The following is a 20,432-nucleotide window of genomic DNA, read 5'->3' on the forward strand; positions in this document are numbered from 1 at the left end:
TCAAAAAACCTCAATTTCATGCCCTTAGGAAAACTATTCTTCAAAAGTAAAGGCAAATAAAGTCACTTTCAAACAAATAAAAGAAAGTTTTACCATCAAAGGACTCTCACTACAGGAACGTAATGATATACTTGAGCAAAAGTAAAATCAGAAAAAAATGTGCAAGAACCAAAAAAGAATGAGTATGTATGTGTGTAAACATATATACATAAATACATATTTGTAGTATATCTCAGTAGTAACAATAGCTAATTTACAATACAAAAAAAGAAAAAAGAGAAAATTAAAATATCACACAGAACTAGCATACAAATCAAGAGAGGATGATTGGTGTTAACGTATTTTAGGTTCAGAGGAAGAGAGACTGCTTTTTTGTGTCCCTTTTAAGTACACGCATGTACAGTTTCCTCTTTCAGCGTGTGCACGTTAAATTTCTCTTCTGTTTTAAGATCGAAGAGAATATCTTCCAAATTAGTAAATGAGGAAAAATGAAATGAGAAATTTAAAATCTATCAAAAGAATTTGAGGAAGAAGAAGGAAGAAGAAGAATACAGAAAAGAATGGGGGAGGGGTGAGCAGGAGGAGGAGGAAGAGGAACATGGAAAGAGCAGCATAAACTGAAAATTCAAAATGAAATGCCATATAAATCCTAATATATTTCTACAATTGATATGGACAAAGATTATCAGACAAGATATTTTTTCAAAAGCATCCGTGTACTATTTACAACGGATGTTCCTAAAATATAAGAACAAGGTATGAAATATGATTAACTGTGATAAAATGTGAGTAGCTGCACACAGCATACATAAATATATGAAATACTGAGAGGAAAATACAAGTCTTCAAAGAGTACATAGAAGATGATGCCCTTTAAATAATGTTCAAAAAGATATAAAACCAAGCAATATATTAGGAATACATATATGTATGCAAAGAAATATATATAATATATATATAATGCAAAGAAATCCAAAATTCAGGACAGTGGTCACCACAGAATAGTGCAAGAAAGGGACACTGAATTCAGGAGGGAGGCATAGAAGCTTCAAAGTTATAGGCAGTAATCTATATGGTAGCCTCATTAGTAGGTAAGTGGGCACTTATTTCACTGTAATGACAAACAGCCTTTTTTATATGTTTAACATTTTATAAAAATAATTTTTATAGTAAGTCAAACTATTAGTAACTTCAAATTTTTGTCTTGACTTTCTCTTCAGATCAGGTTGACACCAAGGAATACAGTGATCTCGTTGCTTGCCACAAGCCTCCTGTCTCTATCCTCACGTGCAGTACGTGGCACAAAACATTCAGCAACTCCAAAGATAAGCTCTCCTACCAGCTTTATGTTTTCAAGCCCAAAAACGCAGGAAAACTACACTCCAAACATAGCACTGATTAAATGGAATAATGACACATACAGGCTGCTTACTTGCTCTGCAGTAAACATGTATTTTACTGCAAAATTTTCTAAAGAGATCTTCTCGAAGTTACAGTTAACTTAATCAAATCTAGTTCCAAAACCTCCTTAGAAATCTTCTAACAAAATGATAAATTGTAAAATATTTCTTGTAAACTTCAAAATGCACACGTTAAGCATGAGTAAAGGAAGATAATGCCTAAAATCACAAAACACAAAGATCTAAGACTGGTATTTCTGAGACAGAAACCTTATCCTTGACGGCCACATCAACTTGAGCAAATGAAGATGCATTCTATAACTAATTTGCTATATGCAAAGATGAGTATGGACTAAAACGCTTAATATCAATCATAATGATGTTAGTGTCTACCTTTTTATGTTTCTACCTCCACGTATTTGAAAGCTCAAACATAACTGTTGACTGTGTTGAGATCCACTAAAAGTTATGTTTGATAATGTGAAGAAATTGGTCTTTTCACTTGTGTTCCAAAAATAAAGCTACTATGTCTTTAAGCTCAAAACTGTCCTTGATGTTGAATAATCAATAAAACTTCACACAGAAGAACTATGTGATCTTCAAATCAACTCTTTATAAAACAAGGCCAATAATTTGGTATTTAAAGCGCTGGTTTTCACATAATTCACTATGCAGATAGTCAAAGGATGACATGTCTCATAATTGCTACACAGAGTTTCAGAGGTTGGTGAATGGCTCTAAAATACTGCATATCAGGGATGGGGTGGTGCGGGGGTGCTCTACTTTTTCCTTGATTTTTGATTTAAATAAATCCTGATCCCAAACCAGCATTAGAGAACTGTCATTAATTAGTTCACTTGCTTCTTTTTCAATTGTATTCAGACATTAAAGAAGTTCACTCTGATTTTCTCAATAATACTACAGATCTAATAATAATCTCAAAAGCTTACAAAAAGTTGGAATTCCTTCTCTCTTGAAATTTAGTCACATACTGTACATAAAAAAGAAAATATGAAAAACTGACTTTATCAGCAGACACATCATAACTAACTGCAAAGTCCAAAGATTTGATCAGAAATAGCTTCAAGTTTTACATGTTCAGCTAAGTCATTCCTCTAATTGGAGCACTGGGCACAGAAATACTCGTGAGTGTCTCAATTTTCTATCTACATAAAGTGCCATGATTTCAGAAAAATTTCTCCAATGATATGATTTTCTATTCTTTCCAATTAAAAAGACTACTTTGTAGGAAACCGCAACACTTGTGAATTGCTGATAATATATTCTATTGTACGTATATTGGCTCAATAGAACTGGCCACTCTCAGGGAAATAATTCCACAAATTTTTATTTTTGAAATATTTATTCTTTCAAATGAAAAAAACACACATCATTATTTCCCAGTGTCTTTATATGGAATCACAATAAATAATTGTATCCATTGTAATATGCCTGAATTCATACATAAAATCCTCTCACAGCTTTTCTTTCACTATCATGTTCATCTACTCAAAATATGAAAAATTAGAAGAGGTAATAGCAGGGCCTATTTCTTATTATACTGAAATTCCATGGTTATTTCCAGTGCCCAGTAGCTGCCAGATAAACTGAAAAATGACTGTAGCTCCCCAGTTGACCCCAAAATACTCTCTTCCTACATTTAAACTCCACAGGAACAGGGCCTGGACCTGCTTTGCTATTTACTCAAGCCCCACATCTAAGATGGTACTTGGAAACAAAACATTGGTACTTGGAAAACAACAGGTGCTCAATAACCATTTTTTAAATGAAAACATTTAACAGGTAAAGATAAAGCTGGAGACCAGAACTCTTCATGTATGACTATACCTGTCAAACAAATAAACTCCTAATTCAACTTAGTTTCTAGCAATAACCAACATAAGACTGAAGAAGGTTAAAATTGTTTCAATCAAATCTTCACTTTCTATGTGCTAAAAGCACTGTGCCTGGTAAAGAGAGGTATATAAGACATATGAAATCCCTGGTCTCATGCCCACCATTAATTTAAAGCCTAGAGAACACACTGAAAGTGGTAAAATATGGAAAAATAAAGATAAAATTGAAATAATAGAGATTCTTTGTTCACTCTTCATACTCCTTACTTAAACCTCACTTTCATGTCTCTCAGCAGGTAGGGTCTTTTTATTTTAAATATTTATACTGTCAAGGATCTTTATCATACTGTAGCCAAACTTCAGAAACATCCAGAATATCAGAATATCAAAAAAAGTCTTTTATATATCATTAACCTCCAATCATAGTTTTTCATTCTGGCCCTCTAGCCCTTTGTCTATATTTTATACACACACACACACATATATGCATACATATATATATATATATATATATATATATACACATATATATGTATATAGAGAGAGGGCTAGAAAATATTTATATATATTTATGCAGAAATAAGCATTCATTATACAATAAGAAATCAAAACTAATCTACCTTAGACTCTTGCAGCTCAGAAATTCTGATTCTATGACTGTTCAGACATTTTATAACAATTCCTACTTAAAATTTTTCAAGAATATGCTGGACTAAAAGGTCTAAAAAGTAATTTATCAAGACACCTATTGTAGTGTGGCTAGATACAGGGCACCCAGTTAAATTTAGAATTCTGGAAAAACAACAAATAATTTTTTAGAGTAACTACGTCTAAAACCCAGATTTTACTTGGCGTCCTATATTTTTATTTGCTAAGTCTGACAATGCTAACCTATGGGCTCCTATAAAGATACCACCAATTCCAATAAAGGAAATAATAAATTAATGGTATTTCTTGCTATATCAAACAGGAATGAGCCAATATATATGTACAATACCAAAATTCAGAGTGAAACTCAGCCCCATTAAATTGACAGTTTCTGATGACTGTTCTCTTTTGAAAAACGCCTTAAGTTTTTAAAAATTCTAAGAAAAAAAAAAAGAATGACTTTTTTAAAAGTCCATAGGCTATATATATCACTCAGTAATAAACACAAAAGGTACTATTGAGACTGTATTTCCACATGCATATAAAAATTATGTATTCAATTTTTACCTTGAGAAGTTGTTGAGGTAGACCACCTATTTACTCACAGGCACCATGAAGTACTGCATAAAAGTGGCAGATCATAGCATCTGTTTAATTCAGTAATATGCCCTCATGTACAGATAGACGAATTACCTCACGGGATTACTTGTCAAAGACACACGGAGGGACTCCAGGCACGTGAAGAGCCTCTCATCTGCAGACTCCATCTTCAGTTCATGGATGAATTCCTGAGGTGAGATCTGTCGACTACTCTTAACACTTCCCTGTAAAATAAGTTAAAAAAATTTAATTCATGTTGTGTGAAGATTATCCATTAAAATAGTAACTACATTAATCCCAACTTTCATATTAACAGCGGCACACAACTACTCTGAGTAGCATTATTTTGAGAGGATGATTTCCTTACTTCTGCCCATAAATCTATAAATTCATAATGCATGGTATCCACAAAAGAGAGCAACATAATATCAAAAGGTTTTCAAATTAAAATAATTGCTTTGTCAAATCCAGACTATCATGGAAAACATAGAAATATCTGAAAATATACCAATGTGTTTTAGGCACATGCAAAATAAAAACCAAAACTTAATACAAGAACGACCCTATTAAAATTAATATTCCAAGCAACACAGAAAAAGCTGTAAATCATTAAGCACCTAGTTCTAGGCAATACAGACACAGAGATTATCAAAACCTAAGTCTGGAAGGAGAAACGCAAGCAAGGAAACAGTACTATTCAGGGCAGTCTAATTCCTCTGACATGCCACCAAGGGATCAAAGAAGGAACACCCAACTTGGCAGAACGGACAAGGGAAGCCAAGGGGGAAGGTAAGTAAGAGTTAGGGAGGCAAAGACTTAGACAAGAACACCTTTCAGACTAAAACATCACACAAAAGCACACACCCAAAAAGAAAAACAAAAGCACATACAACTGAAGATAGACGCCAGGTCCTGGAGTGGTAGAGCACCATCACGCAAACAGCTTTTCCGGGGGTTTGGAAGGATCACACTGGTAGCGGTATGAAATACATATGAGAAGAGCTGGAGTTCATTCATTATTCAACAAACATTAATTCCCTTCTAAGTGCCTGTCGCTGTGCTAAGTGCTGAAAAAAGACCAGTGAACAAGAGACAAAGATACCTACCTGCACGGAGCTTTATTCTCCACAGGGAAGAATAAAGAATGACAGACAATAAATGTAAGATAATTAACATACATCTCACTGTAGTGTTAAGTGCTATAGAGAAAAATAAAAACAGGAGGAGGAATAAGCAGCACTAGGAGGTGGGATGCAATTTCAAACAGGATGGTCAAAGAAAAAAAGAAAGTCTCACAGAAAAGACTCTGAAGGCCTCAAACCTGAATGTTAGAATAAAGGTTTGAAGGAGGTGAGAGCTCTAAACATGCAGATATCTGGAAAAAATTTGTGATGGAGGGGCCTGTAGGCCTTACAGGCCACCAAAGAACTTGACTTTTACTCTTAGATCAGAAGCATCAGAAGCAGAAAGACCTGTTGAGAAGGTATGTGTATAGTCCAGATGGGAAATGATGAGGATGCCCAACTAATAATATCCAGATGGGAAATGATGAGGATGCCCAACTAATAATAAACTCCAGAATTATATCTATTTAAATTACAGATTACAAATCTAATGGGAAGAAAAGGAACTGTACATGCCCAAAAGCAGCTAAGTTGGGATGGTAGGAAATTAGATGTATTTTTTCATTTCTTTTTATTTTTATTAATTTGCTACAATGTTGCACAAGGAAACATTCCCAATAATGCAAAATAATTAGCCCTGGGAAACAGGTGATTTTCATCAATAGCAAGTCATAATTTACTAAAGAAAAATATGCCATTCCATGAAATGGGAGCTAACTGAATCCACATTCTATGGGGTCCTTACAGCAAAGTTCCTAAAGAGATGAGTTCAGGCATCCAAAAACCCTAACAATGCTTTGATTTGCTTTAATGACCCAGAATAGGGCACTTAATGAATGGAATGTCCCCATTAATAAAGTCTTCCAGCTATTATAACTTACATGTTGGTCAAATCAACATGTTGGTCCCCCTAAAATTGGGAACAAGAGAAGAAATGTCAGCTCTCACCATTCCTATTCAATATTGTAGTGAAGGTCCTAGATAGTGCAGTAAGGCAGTAACAACAGACACACAAGATTAGAAAGGAAGATGTAGATATGTCTATTAGCAAAGGAGATGATTATCTACATGAATTTAGCAAACTCACAGAATAAAATTCAATATAGAAAAACAATTTTTTTTCTAACTACTACCAGCAATTAGAAAATAAAACTTTTAAATATATCATTTTCTAACAGCATCAAAAAAAGTACAAAATCATTAGGGAAATTTTTAACAAAAGAAGGGAAATATCTATACACTGAAAACTATAAAACATTGTGGAGAGAAAAACGACCTAAATAAATGACGATGCTATACCATGTTCCTGGATCAGATGACTCAATATCAAGAAATCCATTAATAAATACATTTTTAAAATAATAATTTAGAGATTCAATATAATCACCATCAATGTTCTAGCAAGCTTTTTTGCAGAAATTGAGAAGCAGGTTCTAAAATTAATATGGAAATGCAGAGAACCTACAATAGAACAATTTTGAAAAAGAATAAAGTTGGGGGCTTACTTTATCTGATTTCAAGACTTACTGAAAAGCTACAGTAATCAAAGTAGAATTAATGGAACATTAACAGAACAGAAGAGAGTACAGAAATATACTTGAATCTATGTAGTCAATGATTCTCAACACAGATCTCAATGTAATTCAATGGGGTGAGAAGAATCTTTTCAACAACTTGTGTTAGAATAATTGAATATCCACATGAAAGAATGTGAACCTAAATTCTAGACCTAAATGTAAAAGCTAAAATTATAAAATGTCTAGAAGAACACATAGTGAAAATCTTCGCTACCCTGAGGAAGGCAAAGGTTTCTTAGGATACAAAAGCACTAACTATAAAGTTGGACTTCATTAAAATGTAAACCTTCCACTTTTCAAAAGGCTCTTTTTTTATTAAGATAGCTTCATTAAGAAAATGAAAGGTAAGCCACAGACTGAGAAAACATTGCAATACCTGTCAAGAACTGTGCAGAGGCTGAGATTTTACCCTACGTACAAGCTAAGTTAGCCTGTTACTATTTCATGAATTCTGACAGAAAACACAAGACTCCTCAGTTAGAGACAAAAGGACTCCATTATACATGTTGGTTCCCTAACCCACCAACCGACCAACCCACCAACCCACAGGGATGATGCAGAGATCCCTGATGAATGATGGATACCCACACACGCAGTGGACTGTATAACAAGGGAAGAACACTGAGCTTGGGGGAATCACCACTTTTATAGTGAACAGTAACAAACCCGCTCATTATCCACAGAGATATAACTTCATCTCTAAAGTTGCTTCACTGTAAACGCAGTCCTGAGAAATGACCTGGATAAAGAATGGTCAGGCCTTGCATGTTGGCATAACCAGGAAGAATACACAGGGATATCCAGGGCCCATGGTAGACTGTCTCTCCCAACGATAAATATATCTCATAAACAGCAGTCCCCAACCTTTTTGGCGCCAGGGACCAGTTTCCTGGAAGACAATTTTTCCACAGACAGAGGGGCTTGGGGGGATGGTTCAGGCAGTAATGCAAGTGATGGGTAGCGGCAGATGAAGCTTCACTCACTTGCCTGCCCTTCACCTCCTGCTGTGTGGCCCGGTTCCCAACAGCCCTGGGGTTGGGGACCCCTGTCATAAAGGATTTCTATTCAAACCATTTAATGAACTCCTACAATTCAATAGTAATAAGACAAACAGTCCATTTAAAAACGTGAATAACAGACTTTGCAAAAGAAGATGTATGAATGGCCAATAAGCACATGAAATGATGTTCAAGATCATTTGTCATGAGGGAAATGCAAAATAAAACCAAAAACAAAATAATGCTACATACCTCCTGGAATGGTGAGGGTGTGAAGCACCTGGAACTCTCCTACGCAACTAGTGGAGATGTAAAACAGTACCACCACTTATAAAACAGTTTAGAGATTTCTTTTGAAGTTAAATATAAACCGACTCAGCAAGTGCACAACTAGGTGTTAAGCAGGAGGGGGGAAAAAAATCCATACAACATTCAGAACAGCTTTATTCATAAAAGCCAAAGACTGGGAACAATGCAAGCATTCATCAACAAATTGTTGTATATCTATACAATGGAATACTATGCAACAATAAAAAATTTCACTACTGATAATGCAACAAGATAGATGAATCCAAAAAACTATGCTGAGTTAAAGAAGTCAAACCAAAAAATAGAACATAATGTATGGCTCCCTTTATAGGAAAGACCGAGACCAATCTGTCGATCTTTTCTCTGGGGCCACTCTGGTTCAAGACATAGAAGCTGAGCTGTTAATTATCTGTGTGTTTGATTAGAGAATGAAGGTAAATGCAGACAACATCTTAAATGGGGCAGCAAGTAGACTTTCCCAATAAACACTGGGAAAAACAGAATAAACTTACTGGCAAAAAATAATTCTTTATTTCAACCATATTAGGTTTTTCCAGTTTGAAACATTTACTGTGTAAAGGCCTCTAAATTTTCACATGAGATTCCTGCCTTAACACCCTCTCCTCTTACCCAAACCCTCAGCATCACTACTATGCAGGCTCCTCGTGCTGGCTACTCCCAGACATCAGTTAGATCTGGGCCAAAACTAACTTCCCGGGAGGACTTTTTTATAAGCCACACAAACTGAGTCCCCCCGCCATCTATGGATTCCTTTTTCAAAACACTCACCACTCTGTATTGTAATAACTTTAATTGCTATTTATTGCTTAAAGGATATATTGAGTACCTACTGTGTGCCGACATCGTTTGTATGATGTGGCTACACCGGTGAAATAAAAGTCAAAGATGACTCCTAGGTTTGGAGCCTAAGCCAAAATGTAGTGCTAACTACTTAAATGGGAAAGGTGGAAGAAAAAGAATGAGTAATAGAGGAAGCAGCTATTTAAAAGTCATAAGTTTGATCAAATGACATTTTTTTTCTGTCTAGGAAAATAAAATCTGAGCAGAGACCAAAATAAAGAAAAGCAGGGAACATGGGCATTCTGGAAGAAGGGTATTTCAAGCAAACAGAAGAGCAAATACAAAGCCCTAAGGTAGGAATGAACTTGGCATATTTGAAGGACAGCAAGAAAATTCATCTAAATCCCAGTGAGTGTGACAAAGAGTTATAGATGACAAGGACAGATAAAACAGGCAGACATCTAATTCTGGAAGCAGGGGACTGACAAACCACAGCCAAATGTTTTTGTATGACTTGAGTTAAGAATGGTTTTCACATTTTGAAAGCTTGTAAAAAAGAAGAGGAAGAGGAGGAGAAGACGGAGAAAGAAGAGAAAGAAACAGCAGCAGAAACAACTGAAAGCATACATAACACCCTAGCCTAAAATGTTTAGGATCTGGCCATTTAAGAAAAAGTTTACTGGCCCCTGATAAGGCCTTAAAAACAATGTTAGAGACTTTAGGTTTTATTCTATCTAAGTGGATGGAAAAACATGCATAGAAATTATAAGATAGAACAAACATTTTTAGAAGATTATTCTAACTACTGTGTGGCACCAGACTCTAAGTGGCAAAACATGAAACAAGGAAACAAATTAGAAGCCTTCTACATTGTCTGGTCAAGAGTTGACAGCAGCCTAGTATATGACGCCAGTGATGGAAGGCATAGATTTGCTCAATATGAAGGAAGATCAGATCAGACTTACTGATAGTTTGGATGTGAGGGGTGAGGTGTGAAAGAATTAAAATTCAAAGATGATGACAAAGCTTTTGGTCTCAACAACTAAGGGATGGTGTCACCATCTACTGATTACTGTGACCCTGACAAGAGCAGCTTGAATGGTGGATTGGAGATAAGCCTGATCAGAAATTCAAGGGAGAAAGCAAGAAGAAGAATGGACAACTCTTTTGAGAAGATTCTGTAAATGGGAGCAAAGAACAAGGGCAGTAGCTAGAAAGGAACCTGCGGTGTGATTTGGGGTTTTGGGGGGAAAACCACAACATGTTTGCATGCTGATGGGAAGAACCAAGCAAAGAGGAAGAAATTGATGATGCAAAGGGTAGGTATAGATGCTGGAAAACAAACAAGTGAACAACAACAAAAAACCCTTGAGTAGGTGACAGAGGATGTGACCTACTATACAAGAGGAAGGATTGACCTTACACAATTGCAGGGAAAGTGGATCATTCTAAGAGCAAAAGCAGAATCTAAGGGAACAGATTCAGGTAGCTTGTTAGATCTGGTGACTAGGAAGTAAGGTATGGCAGTTCTATTCTGATTACATCAACAGTCTCGGTAATAGAAGCAGCAATATAATCAGCTAAAAGTGAGGATGCAGAGCTAAAGGTATGAGAGGAGATATGAAATCATTTTCAGAAAGTAAAAAAGCATGCTGACAAAGGCCATGTGGTAGAATATCTGTTAACATATCTGTTAAAGGCTCACTTTGTCAACTGCGGTCATTCAGAAAACACTAGTCAGTGTGGCTGTGTGCTTCTTCCCAGATGTATGCTGTGCTGACGTGCAAATACAGAGGAGGTGGGAAGTTCCATTTAACCAAGGGCAGAGTTTATATGAACAGAGAAGCAAATGAACTGAAGATTTATGTAAGATAACAAAGGACTGTGTGTCTAAGGTCAATAAGACAAGAAGTAAGAGCATGGTGAGGGTGGGGAGGAGATGGACATGAAAAAATGGTAGAGTCAATAGATTAGCAGTTCTAAAAGGGTTATAGAATTCTTAAAGTGGGAATATTAAGCAAGTAAGTAGGTCAGGAAAGGAAGTTTGTAAACCATATTTAGAGGTGGTATTTTATCAATATTATCCAAGGTAATCGGTGGATGAGATTGGGTGGAAAAACAAAGATTGTTAGGAGTGATAAAGTCAAGGAAATAAGAGGATGGAATATTAGATTGATCATCTATGTGAATGATCAAGTCAGGAAGGATGATGACAGTGGAGGGAGCAGGAAGAAAAGCAATAGGCTAGGTCAGAAAACCTCCTGGGAATAGTCAGCACCTCTGTGTGGTATCATCTTCTCCATTAGAACACATCTACTAGGGCAGCGTCTGCTTCTGGGAGCCTAATTCAGCACTGCCGTCACCAGTCCCTGGTAAAGTGCCTAGCATTCAATGAATGAATGAGGTTATAAAATGGAAGGCACACATGGACTAAGGATTACAACCAGAAAGGAGAGGCAGATAAGTCACACCAAAAAAAAATTCTGAAGAATGAATGTTTAGCTAGAAAGGACTATTTCAATTTAAAGACATAGGAAATAGACCAGATAATTGGGAGATTAGTTTTCAGCACCATTTCCCCCCTTTTATTATATTACTATCAAAATACAGGTACAAAAGAAAGGAAATTGAGGGGAGAAAATATTATGTTACATGAGTAATCAGAAATATTCCTTTTAAACACAGCCCTTCCAGTGTTTCTTTCATTTTACATAACTTCAAAGGAAGAAGGCAGCCAGGAAGAGGAGGATACTCACGTCTGCATATCTCTAAGTCCATTAGCCATGAAGATGAAAATACTTAGAAAGCTTTATCCCCTGTGCTATCAAAACACATTAGCGAGAGAAGGATGTCCGCCTGACATCACAAAAATTAGAATGATATTTATCCAACATAGCTTTTAAACCTTTTTTAATCCCTTAGTAAATTTTACTCTAAAATACCATACGCAGGATAAAAAGAAAAGTACATACACTACTCTTGTCATATTTTTTAATTAAAAAATATTCTAAGGTACAAAAAGTAATATACCCTTTCACAACTTATTTCCCTTACCTGTTTTATTTCTCTAAAATTAAACATTCATTCTTTTGCTATGTAACTATTAAAGGTAATAGTAACCATTTCCTTTGACCTGTCTTAGAGCAGATTCATTTGTACCTGCCTCAATGCCTGCGTTTCATCTTGGTTTAGGTGTAAGACTTATTCAGCATATTTCTTCATTATTCTGTCTCATTTATTTGTTTGCAGAGTAATTTGTAATACCATTTCTATGACAAATTAAAAATACTGTATTATATTTTGTTTTGTTGTATTTCCGAGTTACTAGTGAAAAGTACTAAAGAGCTGACTTTCTTTCCTTTTACAAATAACTGAATTATTTCTATACAACCATGAAGAATCCACCAACTTAATGATGACCTGATTTTTAAAATAATAAAAGTAAAAAGCTAAATCTAGAAAGTCTGCATGCTCTGCAGGAAGCCGACACAGCATAATGCCCATGTGGGTGAGGACAATGGCCTTTTAGTCCCTAGTAGAGTGTTTAACACACGGTAGGTTGCTTTAAGCAAAACTTTGCCTACATTACCTGAGACATCACAGAATTCAGGAACTGTATCCTTAAAATACTATTCCAATCACTGTAAACTATCGCTCAACTTGTTAAATCGTATCTTATTCCTCCCAGAAAGTAGGTAGCCTATACCAAAATTCACCGTGCAGCATCTCCAACTGCAGGGAATTGTTTAGTTTTTTTTATTACACCTAAACCTATCAAGAAAAATCAGCATTTCTTAACATGAAGACCCAAAATATAGCCTCTAGAGATTAAAAACTTAAAATATTGGGGGACTGTAAGAATAGATTGAAGATTTAAGTGCTTTTTGTATGGAGATATGAAGAGTTACTAGACTCAAGATCCTTCTCCATGACATTCACTTTGTAATTTTCAGCAGGTTAACTTCAGAATACAGAAAAATTCCATAAACATAAAGTCAAAACACCTAAGTTCTCATAGTAATGAGTATGTGTACTCTTGCATGGTTGTGTATATGTCTATCTCTATGTCTGTCTATTTATGTCAGTAACAAATTAACTGCCTCAGATTCTCTTTAGCATTGCAATTCCCAAATTCTTGGTACCTATTCAGATGATGAGACTTGTGAAGATAAGTAAGATGATATGAAATATGGAGACTATTTAAAGAAAAAGTTTGCATTGATAATGCAACATTTTAAGAAAACAGCAGAGTCAGCACTGTACAAAAAAGGGGTAGCACAGTTGCTGCCAAGGGGGTAATTAAAATCTAAATTACTATCATGTATATTGCTATTAAAATGCATTGTGACAATTTCCTTGCATTTTTCAAATGATTTCTAGCATCTCTAATGTTACTGATCAAAAGAAACAGCAACCTGTCATTGCAGTATGAATTACTTGTTTTCAGAACATTTGTGATCCCAATAGATCTCCACTGCCAATAAAACCTGTCATTCAGAGATGATATTATGCTATTATGCTATATTATGATATTAAGATATTGTTTCATAGTAGAAACAATGAATGATGAAAAGTACTGCCGAAAGGAGCATTCACTAACAAAATTAACTGTAGCAAAGAACTCCCTTAAAGTTATTTTTTTCCATAAGCATTTAATGAACACTATTATGAACCAAAAATTCTGCCTATAATTTTGAAAGCTGCTTTCAGTGTACAGTAAAAATACCATGTTAAAAGTTTAGAATTACCAAGTACATTTTACAAAGAAACATGATAAAATACAGAAAATCTACTGCTCTTCCCCCTTTCAGGTTCTAAAATATCTTTATAGAGAAAAAAAAAACAACTGATTGACCCCATAGTAATTTTAGTCAATAAGAAGTTAACCTGAATAAATAATAAAAGAAATTCAACACACTATATTTCTCTCATTATCCATCAATACCTAACTAGCATCAATTTCCCTTCCATTCACAGGAAAGCTTTCCTTTGCTGGCCCATTGCCTTCAAAAGACACTTGACTATTTAGACAATTTTATGTATTTAAAAAGTGTTGCTCCAACTGCTGAATGCATTATAACATTTCCACCTGCTTACCATGACCAGAACTAAGGTGTTCTTTAGCTCTTAAGCCTCAAAAAGGATATACCATAACAGTTAACAGTCAGCTGTTTCTACCAGAGAATAGTTACTGAATAAACCACAGTGAGCCACACCCCACAAACACACCGCAAAAACTATAGCACCACACACCGTGAACACATAGCATGAAATACAACATGCAGTTATAAAGAATGAAGATATCAATATGAACTGACATGGCATGCTTATCAGGACATATTTTGAAGTGGAAAAAATATAAAAGAATGTCTATAGTATAATACTTTGTATATTATAAAAGAGAAATAAGAAAATATACATATATCTGTTTATTTGTACAGGAAGACACAGGAAGGAGTAACCAGGAACAAATGAGACTATCCCTTCCAGGGGTGAAAGGGAACATGGTAGATAAGATGGGGAAGTAGGACACCTAAGAGAAAGGACAGTAAGTGACAAGTCTCAGAATATACCTTTTTGTATAGTTCAGATTTTTGGAACTATGGTGATGTTTCATATACTCATAAAGAAAAAAAATCAAGAACAATGGGAAGAAAATCCTAAAATGAAATGAATCCAAATACAAATGGATTTCAAATGGATAGTAATGGTAGAGAAATAAGCAAGAATATGAAATTTGAAGGTGTGGTTTTAGGAAGGGGGGGTATTTACATAGATAGAGAGATAGAGAGATAGAGAGATACATAGATAGATAAAGATAGGGAAAGAAATATATGTAAGATCTGTGTCTGTATACACATATCATGTGTTTTCCACATATGGATATACATATATTATATATGTATACATTATACATACATATATGCAATATCCAAATATGCACACAAGTATATATATGTGTCATACATACAAGCATATACATGTATGTATGTATGTCTACATGCACATACATACACATGTTTATGTCCTAGCTCTGTCTGAAGGGCCTAGAAGTAAAGCCATCCTATTAGTAGAAGATCTAGCACCCAGATAATGATTTTGAAATAGCATTTTCCACAAAAAGGATAAGGGCTAGGACAGAACAAGATGATCTTTGAAGATTTTATGCAAGATAGTAAGGGAGGGCTCAAAGAAGGAAGGGGATATGCCGAAGAACAGAAGAACCAGCTTGAAAGGGTTTCTATTGGTCAAATATTCAGTGGGGTAAGGGATGTAGAGTGACTGCTTAAAGGATATGTGGTCTCCTTTGGGGTTGATGAAAATGTTCTGGAACTAGATGGTAGCAATGGTTGCACAACACTGTGAAAATAATAAATGCCAATGAATTGTACACTATAAAATGGTTAAAATGATGAATTTTATATTACCACAAGAAACTTTCAAAAAATTATAAAACAGAAAAAAATAAATTTGTAGTGTTAGAAGTCAGAACAGGAAATATCTTGGGGAGGAGGATGGGGAATGACTGGGACACTGGAGCTTGCTAGCGCGGTCCTAGTTCTCCAGCTGAGTCCTGATTACATGGATGCACTTACTCTGTAATAGTTTTTCTAGAACTACACTAAAGATATGTGGACTTTATGAATGTAGAGTACTAAAAAGCCATTTTAAATTTGCTAATTTTGGGCTTCCCTGGTGGCGCAGTGGTTGAGAATCCACCTGCCAATGCAGGGGACATGGGTTCGTGCCCCAGTCCGGGAAGATACCACATGCCGCGGAGTGGCTGGGCCCGTGAGCCATGGCCACTGAGCCTGTGCGTCCAGAGCCTGTGCTCCACAATGGGAGAGGCCACAATGGGAGAGGCCACAACGGTGAGAGGCCCACATACCACAAAAAAAAAAAAAATTGCTAATTTTGATGCCTTATGCTATTCCTAAGGTTAGATAGTTACATACTACATACATATTACATATACATATTACATACATACATACATACTTACATGCAAATGGAATTCCTTTTAAATCTTTAATTTACATTTTAAAAACATGCCATTTAGGAGGAGTTTCAAGATGGCATAAGAGTAAGACGTGGAGATCACCTTCCTCCCCACAAATACTTCAAACATACATCTACACGTGGAACAACACCTACAGAACACCTACTAAATGCTGGCAGAAGACCTCAAACCTCCCAAAAGGCAAGAAACTCCCCACATACCTGGGTAGGGCAAAAGAAAAAACAGAGACAAAAGAATAGGGATGGGACCTGCACCAGTGGGAGGGAGCTGTGAAGAAAGAAACGTTTCTACACAATAGGAAGCCACTTTGCAGGCAGAGACTGCGGTGGCGGAGGAGGGAAGCTTCAGAGCCATGGAGGAGAGCGCAACAACAGGGGTGCAGAGGGCAAACCAGAGAGATTCTTGCCCAGAGGATCAGTGCCGAGCAGCACTCACCAGCCCAAGAGGCTTGTCTGCTCACCCGCCGGGACAGGTGGGGGCTGGGAGCTGAGGCTCGAGCTTCAGAGGTCGGATCCCAGGGAGAGGACTAGGGTTGGCTGCGTGAACACAGCCTGAAGGGGGCTAGTGCGCCACAGCCAGCCAGGAGAGAGTCCGGGAAAAAGTCTGGAGCTGCCAAAGAGGCAAGACACCTTTTCCTCCCTCTTTGTTTCCTGGTGCGCGAGGAGAGGGAATTAAGATCGCCGCATAAAGAAGCTCCAGAGAAAGGCGCGAGCCACGGCTATCAGCGTGGACCCCAGAGACGGGCATGGGACGCTAAAGCTGCAGCTGCCGCCACCAAGAAGCCTGTGTGCAAGTACAGGTCACTCCCCACACCTCATCTCCCAGGAGCCTGTGCAGCCCACCACTGCCAGGGTCCCGTGATCCAGGGACAACTTCTCCAGGAGAACTCACAGCGCGCCTCACACAGGTGCAACGTCATGCTGGCTTCTGCCGCTGCAGGCTCACCCCGCACTCCATACCCCTCCCTCCCTACGGCCTGAGAGAGAGCCCCCGAAACAGCTGCTCCTTTAACTCCATCCTGTCTGAGTGAAAAACAGACACCCTCAGGTGACCTACACGCAGAGGTAGGTCCAAATCCAAAGCTGAACCTCAGGTGCTGTGCGAACAAAGAAGAGAAAGGGAAATCTCTCCCAGCAGCATCAGGAGCAGCGGATTAAATCTCCAGAATCAACTTGATGTACCCTGCATCTGTGGAATACCTGAATAGACAACAAATCATCCCAAATAAAGGAAGTGGACTTTGGGAGCAGCGATATATATACTTTTTCCCTTTTCATCTTTTTGTGAGTGTGTATCTGTATGCTTTTGTGTGTGATTTTGTCTGTATAGCTTTGCTATTACCATTTCTCCTAGGGTTCTGTCTCTCCGTTTTTTTTTTAATTACTTTTTAAAAATATTTTTTAACAATTTTTTTTTTTACTTTAATAACTTTAATTTATTTTATCTTCTTCTCTCTTTCTTTCTTTTTTTCTCGCTTTTATTCTGTGCAGTGGGGATGACAGGATCTTGGTGCTCCAGCCAGGCATCAGGGCTGTGCCTCTGAGGTGGCAAAGCCAAGTTCAGGACACTGCTCCACAAGAGATCTCCCAGCTCCACGTAATATCAAACGGTGAAAATCTCCCAGAGATCTCCATCTCAACACCAAGATGCAGCTCCACTCAACAACCAGCAAGCTACACTGCTGGACACCCTATGCGAAACAACTAGCAAGATAGGAAAACAACCCCATCCATTAGCAGAGAGGCTGCCTAAAATCATAATAAGGCCACAGAAACCCCAAAACATACCACCAGACAAGGACCTGCCCACCAGAAAGACAAGATTCGTCCTCATCCACCAGAAAACAGGCACTAGTCCCCTCCACCAGGAAGCCTACAAAACCCACTGAACCAAATTAACCTACTGGGGACTGACACCAAAAACAACGGTAACTACGAACCTGCAGCCTGTAAAAAGAAGACCCCAAACACAGTAAGTTAAGCAAAATGAGAAGCAAAATGAGAAGACAGCAGATGAAGGAGCAAGGCAAAAACCCACCAGACCTAAAAAATGAAGATAAAATAGGCAGCCTACCTGAAGAATAATTCAGAATGATAGTAAAGATAATCCAAAATCTTGGAAATAGAATGGAGAACATACAAGAAACGTTTAACAAGGACCTACAAGAACTAAAGAGCAAACACACACTTATGAACAACACAATAAAGGAAATTAAAAATTCTCTAGAAGGGATCAATAGCAGAATAACTGAGGCAGAAGAACAGATAAGTGACCTGGAAGATAAAATAGTGGAAATAACTACTGCAGAGCAGAATAAAGGAAAAAGAATGAAAACCATTAAGGACAGTCTCAGAGACCTCTGGGACAACATTAAACACACCAACATTCGAATTATAGGGGTCCCAGAAGAAGAGAAAAAAAAAAGGGGACTGAGAAAATATTTGAAGAGATTATAGTTGAAAACTTCCCTAATATGGGAAAGGAAACAGTTAATCAAAGTCCGGGAAGCACAGAGATTACCATACACGATAAATCCAAGGAAAAACACGCAAAGACACATATCAATCAAGCTATCAAAAATTAAATACAAAGAAAAAATACTAAAAGCAGCAAGGGAAAAACAACAAATAACACACAAAGGAATCCCCATAAGGTTAACATCTGATCTTTCAGCAGAAACTCTCCAAGCCAGAAGGGAGTGGCAGGACATATTTAAAGTGATGAAGGAAAAAAACCTACAACCAAGATTACTCTACCCAGCAAGGATCTCATTCAGATTTGATGGAGAAATTAAAACCTTTACAGACAAGCAAAAGCTAAGAGAATTCAGCACCACCAAACCAGCTTTACAACAAATGCTAAAGGAACTTCTCCAGGCAGGAAGCACAAGAGAAGGAAAAGAACTACAATAACACACTTAAAACAATTAAGAAAATGGGAATAGGAACATACATATCAATAATTACCTTCAATGTAAATGGATCAAATGCTCCAACCAAAAGACATACACTGGCTGAATGGATACAAAAACAAGACCCGTATATATGCTGTCTATAAGGGACCCACTTCAGACAAAGGGACACATACAGACTGAAAGTGAGGGGACGGAAAAAGATATTCCATGCAAATGAAAATCAAAAGAAAGCTGAAGTAGCAATTCTCATATCAGACAAAATAGACTTTAAAACAAACACTATTACAAGAGACAAAGAAGGACACTACATAATGATCAAGGGATCAATCCAATAAGAAGATAGAACAATTGTAAATATATATGAAACCAACATAGGAGCACCTCAATACATAAGGTAAATACTAACAGCCATAAAAGGAGAAATCGAGAGTAACACAATCATAGCAGGGGACTTTAACACCCCACTTTCACCAATGGACAGATCATCCAAAATGAAAATAAATAAGGAAACACAAGCTTAAAATGATACATTAAACAAGAGGGACTTAATTGATATTTATAGGACATTCCATCCAAAAACAACAGAATACACATTCTTGTCAAGTGCTCACGGAACATTCTCCAGGATAGATCATATCGTGGGTCACAAATCAAGCCTTGGTAAATTTAAGAAAATTAAAATCGTATCAAGTGTCTTTTCCGACCACAATGCTAAGAGACTAGATATCAATTACAGGGAATAATCTGTAAAAAAATACAAACACATGGAGGTTAAACAATACACTACTTAATAACCAAGAGATCACTGAAGAAATCTAGAGGAAATCTAAAAATACCTAGAAACAAATGACAATGAAAACACGATGACCCAAAACCTATGGGATGCAGCAAAAGCAGTTCTAAGAGGGAAGTTTATAGCAATACAATTCTACCTTAAGAAAAAAGAAACATCTCAAGTAAACAACCTAACTTTACATCAAAAGCAATTAGAGAAAGAAGAACCAAAAAACCCCAAAGTTAGCAGAAGGAAAGAAATCATAAAGATTATATCAGAAATAAATGAAAAAGAAATGAAGGAAACGATAGCAAAGATCAATAAAACTAAAAGCTGGTTCTTTGAGAAGATAAACAAAATTGATAAACCATTAGCCAGATTCATCAAGAAAAAAAGGAAGAAGACCTAA

At 36.7% G+C, this 20,432-nt stretch overlaps 1 protein-coding gene across 1 annotated transcript in view; it reads right to left on the reverse strand.

Annotated features, from left to right (window-relative positions):
- Positions 1 to 20,432, reverse strand: part of DIAPH3 (diaphanous related formin 3) — a 565,759-nt gene that overhangs the window by 428,856 nt on the left and 116,471 nt on the right. Inside the window, exon 5 of the mRNA XM_055089317.1 lies at positions 4,598 to 4,728. Within this exon, the coding sequence (XP_054945292.1) occupies positions 4,598 to 4,728 (131 nt within the window). The remainder of the gene's footprint in view (positions 1 to 4,597; positions 4,729 to 20,432) is intronic.

Source organism: Physeter macrocephalus, chromosome 13 (genome assembly GCF_002837175.3).
Source record: "Physeter macrocephalus isolate SW-GA chromosome 13, ASM283717v5, whole genome shotgun sequence".
NCBI lineage: Eukaryota > Metazoa > Chordata > Mammalia > Artiodactyla > Physeteridae > Physeter > Physeter macrocephalus.